The sequence below is a fragment of the Etheostoma cragini genome, chromosome 24 (genome assembly GCF_013103735.1).
Source record: "Etheostoma cragini isolate CJK2018 chromosome 24, CSU_Ecrag_1.0, whole genome shotgun sequence".
Lineage (NCBI taxonomy): Eukaryota > Metazoa > Chordata > Actinopteri > Perciformes > Percidae > Etheostoma > Etheostoma cragini.
Genome location: NC_048430.1, coordinates 5,639,226 through 5,651,278, shown reverse-complemented (window position 1 = coordinate 5,651,278; position 12,053 = coordinate 5,639,226). Strand labels below are relative to the sequence as shown.

At 39.1% G+C, this 12,053-nt stretch overlaps 1 protein-coding gene across 3 annotated transcripts in view; it reads right to left on the bottom strand.

Moving 5' to 3' along the window:
* Positions 1-12,053, bottom strand: part of LOC117939346 (interleukin-1 receptor accessory protein-like 1) — a 254,316-nt gene that overhangs the window by 110,124 nt on the left and 132,139 nt on the right. For all 3 annotated transcript variants that reach the window (XM_034864604.1, XM_034864603.1, XM_034864605.1), the window contains 2 exons: positions 7,395-7,581; positions 5,877-6,030 (listed from right to left, as the gene is read on the bottom strand). In XM_034864604.1, the coding sequence (XP_034720495.1) occupies positions 5,877-6,030; positions 7,395-7,581 (341 nt within the window). The remainder of the gene's footprint in view (positions 1-5,876; positions 6,031-7,394; positions 7,582-12,053) is intronic.

The window sequence follows — 12,053 nt, the reverse complement described above, 5'->3', positions numbered from 1 at the left end:
AAATGTGGCCGAAAAATTAGGTATGGCAGGATTAAAAGATACTGTAATTATTTCCAGAGGTGCTTAGGTAATTCTTATGTAACTATGGTATCTGAATTGAAAATGAACCAAGCCCCAAGATCCCCAAATGGTCTGTCTTTCTTACTGACAACTTCCAAAAATATAAAAACAACAACGACATTTAAGTTTAGCAAGTTGCCATGCTATAATAAATAACTCACTATTAAAGATTCAGCCGAATGCACTATCGACAACAGCAGGAGACAATGAACTCAGATTACAGATGACTTATAAAACAGAATAATGACAAGCTTCATCTTTATTGATAAGTGTGTTCTCAAAAAAGTGGCAAAATATCAAAGGTAATGATTTAAAAAAGAGACAAAAATCACTAATCCTCATTAAACACCTAATAATTACACAATGTAATAAATTAACAAGAAAAAAATGATTACTTTCTGAATCCACTCAGTGCATTGTCTTTTCTTTACCGTCTTCAGCTTGGCCAAATTAATTGTCTTCCATCAATTAAAGGAGCAATTATATTCCAACCTCCTTCATATGCTAATGAGTCACCTCGGTATGGGAGAGGAAATTTGTAATGGTCACCAAAGGGTGCTTGCAGAATAGAGGTGTAGCAGAAGCAGTAGGAATATATTGGTATATTATAAAATGGAGCTGAAGAAGTAAAGAGTTTATTAGGATTAACAAGAACAGAGAGGCCCTGTTAACTTTTTAGTTTTCACCAAATGAGTTAATACTTTTACGTAGTGAATACTTAACTAAAAATATTTGAAGTTTGGAAATAGTCTATAACTGGTGTAATTAGTGCCAGAAGGAGTCTGCCACCAAAACAAATGCCACATGTATGTTTACTTAGCAAAACTTAAGTAATATAGCTGCTCCTTGAGAACAATAGACTAAAGTATAAAAAATCAATACGTTTCAGCTTCAACAGCATTCATCATTGTGACAGGTTTGCATATATTATGGGTCATGACATCTTAGATGTGCCAGGCTAGGATGCAAAAAAACAATGGTTCCAATACTGAGAGGAAAGCAAACAAATGTTTACCCTAAAGCCTCTGATGGCACTATTGGAGGGACCTGATTGTGAAGAGCTGGTTGGGTTTCTAAAAGATGACTTTGCTTCCTCAGCACTACTAGGCTTTGATCATTTCAGTTTGTACAGTTAACATGGCATAGTAAGGTAGCTTAAGCATCACTGTCTTTCTGTAAAGACTACTTTACACACTTGAATAAAATGTAGCATTAAAAATGGCCAGGAGCTCTATAATTTAAGCTAAATCTATTTTACTTTTAGATATCTGTTTATATGTAGAAGAAAACATAGGATCCTATGAGTATTAACATAATGAATCTGATCATGGGCTAGCATTAACATTAATAGGTGTTCTTGTAATTAAGTTTCTGTTGACATCGTAATTGGATCTTGATTTGCAAATTAGAGAGGTAGAGCTGGCATTCAAACATGATGTGTCTCAGGTCGAAGGGAGCAGGGCAGAATACTCCGAACGTAACTCTACAACGTAAGATGACGCTAAAAAGGAAATCTGTGCTAGTGGAGAAGCTTGCTAGCACAAGTGTAACCTCAGCGGTCCCAAGACATTTGTCCTGCACACTGTCGGGCCCCTTGAGAGTCTCCCACAGCGCTATTCCTCGACGATCTCTGCTTAATACAACAGGTTTTTTACAGCTTTTTGACGGGCAACTTGGGAAAGGTGGAGTTAGGTAATCATCTCAACATGGCGGCAGAGTACTTTCCATAAAATGTGGCCAAACTTTACCCATTTCCACCTGACTGAGAACACAATGCGAGTCTCCAGAGGGGGTCTGGGTGATCTGAGCACATTTCAAGCGCAATGCATTCCGCAATTACACCCTGCATTACCATGCTTTTGTTCTGTTCCTCATCAAATATCCAGAAACAGAGAACATCTTAACACCAGATGTAAATGGGGTTAATGATTCACAATAGCACGTGTCTCCCAAAATAAAAATATCAAAGTGCAACCTTGAAAATTGTGTTGTTTGTTGTCTGATTCTAAAAAATGCATTTACTTTTTCAAGATTAAAAAAGTCAGTAGTATCCTTACAATCATTTTTAAAGAAAAGGCTTTTTTGGGAGTATGTCCTTAATTGTCATGCTCCTAGCAAAGTCAGCATAAAATCCATGAACAGTCATGCTCTAAACTTGTACTGACCTTGTTATTCTTTGACTACATTTGAAGAAAATAGCTTCTGGCTTACACATGCACAGACATATCAAGGAAAAGGTTCCCATCATTCGAGAGTAGTGGTTGAGCTGATGAAGCAAAACAGTTCCTTTCATTCCCAACCAGTCACTGTGCAATAATATTCTATAGTAAGCAAGACACTGCTATAGAATGGTGCTTTCTTACAAGAAACCATTGTTCACTTGAGAGAAATTGGTTTTCAGTGTGCTCGACTAAAAGACTGTCGAAATGAGTGTTGCAACGAGGACTGCTTTAAGCCACTACTCTAGCATCAGAGCTGTCTATTCCCTCAGACTTTAAGGACATGGAACATATCAGGTGAATGCACCAGTCAGTTTGAGGGAGACGGCAGAGACATTTTATGTGGAGAGATATTTTCATGATTATTTTCAACCTCTCAGGCATTTTGGTTATTTACATGCTTGCACTGCAAAGCACGCCCCTTCCCTTCCTCAACTAAACACCTCTCCGTGCATGCTGGTTCAACATAAGAAAAGCAGGTTAACAGCATCAGTCCCAGCTCATTAGCTACACTGAGAGACTATTTTACACACCAAAGTTGTTGCTCCCCTTTACATCTAAAGTATTCCATTAGTGCTTCTTTATCATGCTGTGTTTAATCTAAGACATCAAATGGGCCACCTCACAAAGAAGTCATAACTGTCAAAGTCCAAACTCCAAATTTGAAATAAAAAAATGAACGTCGCTGCCAATTGACCAGCGAGGGAGCTCATTATGATTTTAGTGGCGATCATTATAATCACATGGAATCTGAACTTTTGTCCCATTGCGCTGCTTTGAGAGGGCCTGGAGGCTGTTGATAAAACAGGAGAATGACAAGGGTTTTGATAGTGAAATGGAATTGTCTGTGTGAGGTTGAGGATATTACATAAAAAGGTTCATGTATACTTATTACAGATTTAAAAAAAGAAAGTATGCAGACGAAAAGGTCAGGTCTGAAAAAAAGACAGAAAAGAAAAGCCCTTTCCACTGCAGGAATGTAATGAAATGTAACATAATGTGTATAATGTGTAGCCAATCAGGTTCTGCATCTGTTTCCAGTGTTCTCTTGTCCTCACATCTTTGGGGACAACGTCCTGAAACTCAACATATGTGCTGCTCATGAGGCGATACTAAAGACAAGTTCTAGCTACTTCAATAGTTACCAGCAGTACTGCAGATCGTGATTGGTCAAGCAAATGTGCCGTTGCATGCCTCTGTATTATCTAGGACAACAAATACTTTTTGAAAAGGATTTCTGATATGATAGGACTGTTAGGTACCTACAAAAGGACTAATATCTTAGTTTGTTAGAGCATTTTTTGTTCATCTCTAATGTGCTTCTGATTCTGTGTTGTTACTCTTTTTCAATTTCACACTTCTTCTCACTGGCCTCGATGGGTATATAATGGGGATAAATGGCTGACACTTTCCTAAACAATTGAACCCTAGAATGCATGTTATCATGATTAATTGTGAAAATTAGACAAACTTGAGCGTTTTGCAAACACAAGTAATGACGATTACAACTAGTAGAGTACACAGATTCAATATGAAATCAGTGTAACGTTTGGAGGGAAACTGGAAATCATGTAGACTTACAGGGTCTTGCATGATTAATCATTGATGAAAGTTCAAGGTGTTTAGGACAGAAAAGTGTTTCAAGGCAGTTTATGAAAGCTTCTACATCTGCTGGTCTAAACACTATGCACAGAAGTTCTTTCCAAGAACAAAATCCTTTTTTTTACAGGACACAATGTGTTTCATGTCTAGTGATGTCGGCAGACAAAAATAGAATATAGATCAAAAGAACTGGATAGTTTGCATGATCAGTACAGCTGCCGTGGCTGCACAAAAGAAAACACTATCTACAAAAGCCCAAAACTTCAATAGAAGATGGAAAATAAATAAATGAATCCAAGATTCAGAGGAAAGCAATTCTGCCTAAAAGGAAAGCAACCAAGCCAATAGCAGAATGAACACTGCCATTGCTCTCCAAAGATAAAAAGCACTTTAAGTTCAGAACAATGAGAACTGTATAACCCATTGTATCACACTGTACACATTGGTACCTTGAGGCAAAATTGTATCTTGAACGCAGTAAAAGTCATATTTTAATTCCAAAGGCCAAGGGAACTTTATCAGCATGCATAGTATCCTGGATCCATGAAATTACTGGCCTATAAAATAAAAATCTGCCTGCCTCTATGGGAATTTAACATAGGGGTGTGTAAACCTATGCCCCCTGTCTTTTAAGGAAGCATATATATGTATTTATGATACAATATTTATTTACCAAAAAAATTGGCATCCTTAAATTTCTTTTAACAAAGGCATTTAGATTAATTTCCAAAAGATGATTTTTTTTATTCGTCGTTTTAGTCAACTTTAGCATGGGTTCATAAACCTAAACAGAGACATATTCACACTTACATGTACAGTCAGACTGGATGTGGGAGTAAACACAGACAGGTGGGAGAGTATATTTCTTTCTAAAAAAGAAATCATAAATGCCATAGCACAACCATCAATCCTGTTTTGCCACTTGTTTTGAAATGTTGATTGTCTCTAAAGTATTTAGAGATTAAGACTATTCCCCCAGGGTGACATTTTAAGGCTGGTGAGAAAATGATTTTTGACTTTGCTGGTCCTTCACTGGAGTCCGTCTTTGTCTCTTTAAAGGGTCTATAAAGTGTAATCAAGTAGCAGTTAACAGCAAACTGTTTGTCTGACCCTTGCATCTGCAATGTGCAGTGGCAGCTTCACTAAAAGGAATCAGCCCTTCTTTCCATCCGAAACCTCTTCACTTCTCTCACTTTTGTTTCAGTCTGGGTCATCCTGTGTTTGTTCGTAACCTTGCAGACGTAAGCCACCAAAAGACAAATGAGCTCAGCCAAATGAGTCACAGAGAGGAGGAGCTGCTATTGTATAAAATTGTCCATTTGAAATCTAGCAATTGATATGACCGTTACGGTTATTATTTTCAGTCAATGTTAGTTACTATACGTGCTGCTGTTTAGTAATAAAAAAGTTAAACAAGGATTTTTGAGAACATTCGGGACAACATCTCAAACTAATTCCAATCAGATAACTATCAGTGTCAGTGGCAATCTGTCACCCACTTTAGGTCCAGGCTTAAATATTTCAATAGCTTTAAGAAGAAGTGCTGAGGTGGCTCTGTGTGACTTCCATTTCTAGCAATTAAAGAAGCCTAGAAGTCACAGAGAGCGACAGTGATGCTATAGACTGCGACACTTTGGCAAAAGGAGAGCAGCTTTAAAAAAGCTCCAATTTAACAACCTCAAGCCACTTTTTCCCTCCCAGAGCACAGCCACACAATCTGTCGAAAACCATCACCTGGCACAAGCCAGGAGCAACAACGCGGATATTCATTTGTGGAAATACCTTTGAGTTGAAATGGTTTCAATATAAATATGTTTGCACTGAGGCTTTCAGTTTACAGTTCGTGACATTCCTATTTTGCTGTGGCAAGCACTGCGGCTCTCTGTATCTCTTTCAGGAAATGACAATGTTTAAACATCTTAACAAAAGTAAGCAGAGATGACTCTGCAAATAAGGGATTTCCCAGCACTGAATAAACGTATACTTTTTCCTTACCTGTGACGGATAGCTCAGTCGTCCTCCGTACCACAAAGTTCCCAAACTGTAATTCGCAGGTGTAATTCCCAATGTCATCTTCCCGTACTTCCTTGATGGATAGAGTGTCCCTCCTTCTTTCTATGGTTTGTCTCCACTGCTTAGGCTTGCATTCCTTTATTTAAAACACAGACCATGGGGATCCAGAATGTTAGAATAAAGTAAATACAATGTGTCACTGTTGGCTGTCAAGTGTAAGGAATGTATGAAATCAGCAGGAAACACGCTTTACTTGACGTGAGACTTTATATTTTGTCTGAGCTTTAAGCATACTGACTGAAAATCACGGGATGGCATATCGCACGAAGATCCATTTTTTCAGGATGCAAGTAATGTGTTTGTATCTGAACTACTAGCTAACTCAACCAATCTGCGTCTGGTGAGGAGCTGCTCATTCAAAATCACAATGGTGCATGTGATAGACAGATGGTTTGTCCAATCACCTGCCATGTATTTATTTGAAAGTGTCTGTTTTCTAAATAGTTTCTAATGACGACTCCTCAGATGGTTATGTGTAACAAACCATCTGGCTTGTCAGGTTACCGTCAATACTTGAAATGTCTCGTAATAAGTAAAGCGTAAATGGTTGCTTGGAAACATTTTTAGTGCAACCGAATCAGAAGCATTTAAATATGTACAGAGGAAGTTAACTTTAGCATCCAAAGCTGTTAGATAACTTCCAAAAATAACTGTTTCTGACTGCTTTGATCATGGTGATCTCGGCCACCATTGCTGCCTATTACAGTGTTCTGTCTTAACTGAGATTTTGGGCCACAAAACACCTGGGGCAAAGGAAACTGGGGCACTGTGGGTTTGGTTTCAAACTGTGGTCCAAAACAGGCCTCCTAGAATCCAATCAGCCCCCACTGAAAAAGTGAGAGCCAATAACTGGAGGGTGTGGAACACACATTCATTATCTGCCATTTTAATTTGATTTTGTGGGAAACCGAAGAAGCGTTGTTGCCACCTAATCCAACACACTTTAACGTTTGATAAATTGGCCCCTGATATTCACCTAACAGCGCTATCAAAGTGGCCTGTTGGACACAGGAGCTCTGGCTGAGTCAGTCACACTGCGGGTGTCACAATTGTCCGTGAGGAGGAAGAGAAAGTTTAAGGTAAAAAACTGAGGAAAAACGAGAAGTGTATGTACACAGTGAATATATTTTTTTTTTTCAGTTACATATTTATTCTCCTTATACTTTCATAGATCAGAGAAGAGATAACATTTGATGGTAATGAGACCTGAATATGGCTGACCTGAACTGGGTTACTCTTCAGATAAACAAAAGAACTTCCTGTGAAGCAGCTTTATTTTAATTTGAAAATAAAAGTCCAACTCTACAAATGTGCATGACGGGTTTCAGGTGATAGACAAAACCCTTTGTTTAGACAACATCATGCTCCTCTGCATTTAAAAAGAAATTAAATCAATGATGATTATTTGTGCAAAAAGCTAATGAAAAGGGGATATCTTACCTTGTACCACACAATCTCAGGCTCCACTCCTGGCTGCAGATAATCCTCAATGCCCGTGCAGCTGATGTCTTTGCTTTTGCTTAGTTCTGCCTTCTCAAAGAACCTCATTTTGGAGTTGTAGCAGAGGTCTGTGTCATTCTCCGCCACTGTTAGAGACATGGACACCTTCATGCAGTAAGTGGAGTTCCTGCAAAAATACAAAGTTAATGAATCAGTCAGAGAAATAAATGAGTCAATATCCTATTGAAGTCTTGCCAGATGCAGCAAACAAAAGCTGCCGGCAGTCCATCTCTGGCTTCACATAAACTCAGAGTCTGCGCTATTACAATCTCCACAAGGCTCATTCATTAGATTCCATGTGAATCCCAAAATGTAGCAGTGGGAGAGGGAGAGAAACCTTCCTGGGGAAAGCAATCCATCATTTTTACAATTCAAGTTTTTATTTTTTTTCAAAGCAAACACTTTCCTTCCTTAATGCTGAATGTTAAATGACCATCTCCAATATGAGCCTTATTCTGGACCATTACAGATTCTAAAAACGTTTTCTCATTCATTCAAGTATAAATACCAGGAATGAATAATGAGACTACCTCTTAACTATTAATGGAAAACCATAATATATCATTTATACTCTTATTTGTACACGTGTGTAGGGCAGGGACACAGGCGGTTATATGGAGCATCAGCTCTGAATGTCAACAGCACTTGAAGATTGATTGAGCCTTTTGTTTTCACATATTAGGCTAATACAGTGCAAACTAGCAGAAAATGACTTGCTACAATTGATGTACTGTAACTGCTCAGGTCATATACATGAAGAAGAAAATTTATAACGCAAAGGGAGAGGTGTAAAATGCAAGATTACTTGTAATGTTGGAAGACTATATGCTTGCCTGACCTCACAGATACTGACGTGCATTCATCCACGGTGGAATAAACATTTCATTTCACTGCTTGGTATTGCTGTATCCCTGCAGTAATCTGTGTTGCAGACATTTGTCTTCAAATACTTAACCAACCTGGGTTGAGCATTCTCATGCAGAACCATGTAGGAAACCGGATCTATTCTTGCCCAGGAAAGCGATGCATCACAGCCACATGAGAGGTAAAGATACAGCTGCTAACCATCTACAGCTCTCCTGTTTGGTCATTAATTGGACAGCAAATTTGTGATTGGATCTGCTGCTTGCTTAATTCTTAACAGAACATGGGAATCAATGAACACATTGATTCACTGTGAAAGTTGGGCTATTTAAAGGAGGGGAACAGAAGCAACGGTCCTTGATGATCAATGCATTCAATAAGAGCACCTTTTCTTTGCTAAAAGTGGCTAATAATACTGTCACAATTGACAAGGCCCACAGCCTGACTGCAGCAAATCCCTCCTGGTTAAAAGACCAAACAAATTGGCAGTGTTTAGGAAAATCTCATTGCTAATTTTCCAACCAAAGCTGGTTACACAAATTGAGCTGAACCAACAAACAATTACAAACATGTTAAATCCTTACATAATTGCACAGCATTAGTTGCCTCGTGGATTAGTACAACACACGCTGGTCTTAGCTACAGTGTCGGCAAACAATCCCTCGCCCTTCGGACTGGCCGGTGCCGCAAGCTCCGCTTACAGCGGGTGTGCCATTTTCATGAAGCACGGATGCAAATGTAACATGATGTGGAGATTATCCGAGACAACTTCTACCAGATGGACACCTGTGCAAATGAGATCCCATGGGAGCGCTCTCTTCCCTGTTAAATATTCTGGCCAGCACTTATAAACTCGCCTGCTGGAAGAGAGAGAGAGATAATTGTGTCATCTGCTACGCATGAGTGATCGATGGTGTGGGCCAACACTTTGTCCTACAATGTCTTTCCAACATTTCACATCCATCCCAATGCCTTTTGAGCCTGAAGAGCCACGTGATCTCTTGACTATCCACTCAGCAGCTATAGTATTCATTAAGCCTATCCAAAGAACCAAGCAGGATGACGATCCTACTGCTGCACTCACTACGCACTGAGCACTCAACGCTCACGGAACAATCTGCGAACTGCTGATACAGTGATAACAACCTCGGTAATACCATGGCATTAATGGGTGACAGTGTCTGTCAAAAGTGTCAAACTGAAGGGGCTATGCACTGTGGTGGCAATGATAGATGGCATCCTGCATACATCAACCCAGAGAAGTGTCATGCCGACAGCTACTGCATACAGCTGGAGGGCAGGCAGAGGACTTAAGCTGCAATATGCGGCAAATGCAGTGAAATTATGTGCAATGGTCAGTTAGGAGTGAAGCTGCTTGCTGAAAGAATAGTAATTGGCACCATGTGGAACAACGCTGAAGTCTCTCCTCGTGGCAAGATACTCATGGGATTTAGCAGTAGTTAAATTCACCGGTTAATGTATAACATTTCTATTTTTCAGAGTTAGATTGCTCCTAACCAAAACTGTCCACCATTTGTTACATATATATTTAATTCTGTTGACTGTCATTTTATCTACCCCACCAGAGGATGAGAGCAGATAGAACCTGCCCTTAACTTCAGCAGCTTTTCACTCCAGATATTAAATAAGAGAATCCATGGCACCTGCGGGGAAATGAATGAACTTACTTAATGAATTTCTTAATTAAAATAACTCCTCTCTAATAGAAATTGGATGGTGAAATACATGCTGATTACTCATTATAGCTTACTTTCAATGAACAATAACGTTCTCAGAAAATCATCCTATTACAAGGCGAGAAGTCCAAAAGTTGATGAATGTAACCTCGACATAATGTCCTTAGAGGGCAGCCAAATAAACCCACCACTGATAGTAGGCCTTACACTTTAAATATTTGATATAGCATGCTGTGCATATGCTATGCATATATAGCAATGCTGTACAGTGACAATAAAGTCTTGACTGAAGATAGCATTAGCATTTTAATAGGAATGACCAAAGTTTATCTTAATGCAGCTGTCATGCCATAAAAATCATTCAGTGATAAAGTAACAGGAAAGTTACTGAAGTAGTTTGGTGTATATTTTGAATTGGCTTTTTTTAACTATCACTGTGAAACTAAATTTACAACAACTTAAATGTCTACAAGAGGCATGAAATGAAAACTACTGAAATATACATATATAAAATAATGTATGGCAGCATCCCAACTGTCTCATTTGCGTAAACGGTTTCTCTATGCAAGCAGGCACATCCTCCAACACTGAAGCTTTATATAAAAATCGCATACATATTCCTACTGTAATCAGGGCATCTGGCTCAGTAGAGATATTGCTAACATATGCCAAATCATTACCGTGTCCCTGAGCAGCACACTGGATGTGTACAGTATATACTTGTATGTGTGCGTGTGTGTGTGTGTGTGTGTGTGTGTGTGTGTCTGCGCATGCATGTGTGTCTACAGTGTACAGCAGCCCCTAACTGTATGTGAATTCTACATTTTTAATGCCATGTAAAACGGAGTCACAGAGTAGGAGAGAAGCCCTAACGGACTATAATTCTTTATATGATGGTTGAATGTTTTGTCTTGAATGGAGTAATTAAGTGGTCTGGGTAGAAATAGAATCTTTGAAGTATACTTAAGCATGTCTTTCCATACAACCTTTGTGATCAGATGTACCAGACAAGTCTGGCTACACCGCTGTCACTACATCTAAACATGTGTATACAGATGGCTGACAAAAAGAGGGGATAAAAAAACAACATAATGTGTTGTTTTTTTAGTAAGTGGCAAGATGAACACCATTGCTTTTAAAAGATATTCCCTCATTTGGTGTTTGATAATGGTGGTGGAAGCTAACACGTTAGTCCAATATTTTTATTTGGGGTTTATTTAGGTTAAACTTTGGTTACTGAAGGCCACAGTATACAATTCACTGTATATTTTCCTATTCAAACCCATCTGAATTTGTATTGTTTTTCAGATCATTTATTCAGGTTTTTCCCTTTAATTTGTCATGCAATTTGTGTGACCCGATCCATCTCAATATTAATTCATCCTTAATCCTTTTTTAAGTGTGTCCCGTTTCTGTAGAGCGCAGAATAAGTCTGAAACTGCTGAAACTTTCTATTGTTTCCCTCCATTCGGCATCATTTTGTACCAGTGTGTAGCACAAGCTAAAGGAAATCACATCAACAGGGGCCTAAGTATACAAATGACATCACTGGTCCATCTTGTAGCCACTTGCGTCAGCAGATACCTGAGATTAGATCGAAACGTCAACTAGGCCTACGTCAGGATGTCAAGGGCAGATGTAAAAACAGCCAAGATCTTTCCTGAGAGCACACACCCACTGCAGTTAATGCAGCCTGGCATGATTGGATGTGCCACATCACTTTAGAGGCGGATGTAACAATGGCTTTAGACAGGCAGGGAAAAAGTCTGGTCAACATCAAATAACGGCTGAGTCCAAGACAGGTTCAGAGTCCAAACTGGCAAAAGACTAAGGCAGGCCTGAGAGGTCAGAAAAGTGGTGTTGATACTGAGCTAGAGACTGATATTGGACTCAATTATGCATTTAGATACAGTATACCACATGGGCATTACATCAGCACCCATGACTACCTTCTCTGTTCCCACCGAGCAAAAATTAACCCAGATCAAGATAGGGCCCGCCCAGTAATCCTAAATCAGTATTTTATGGTCCAGGCATT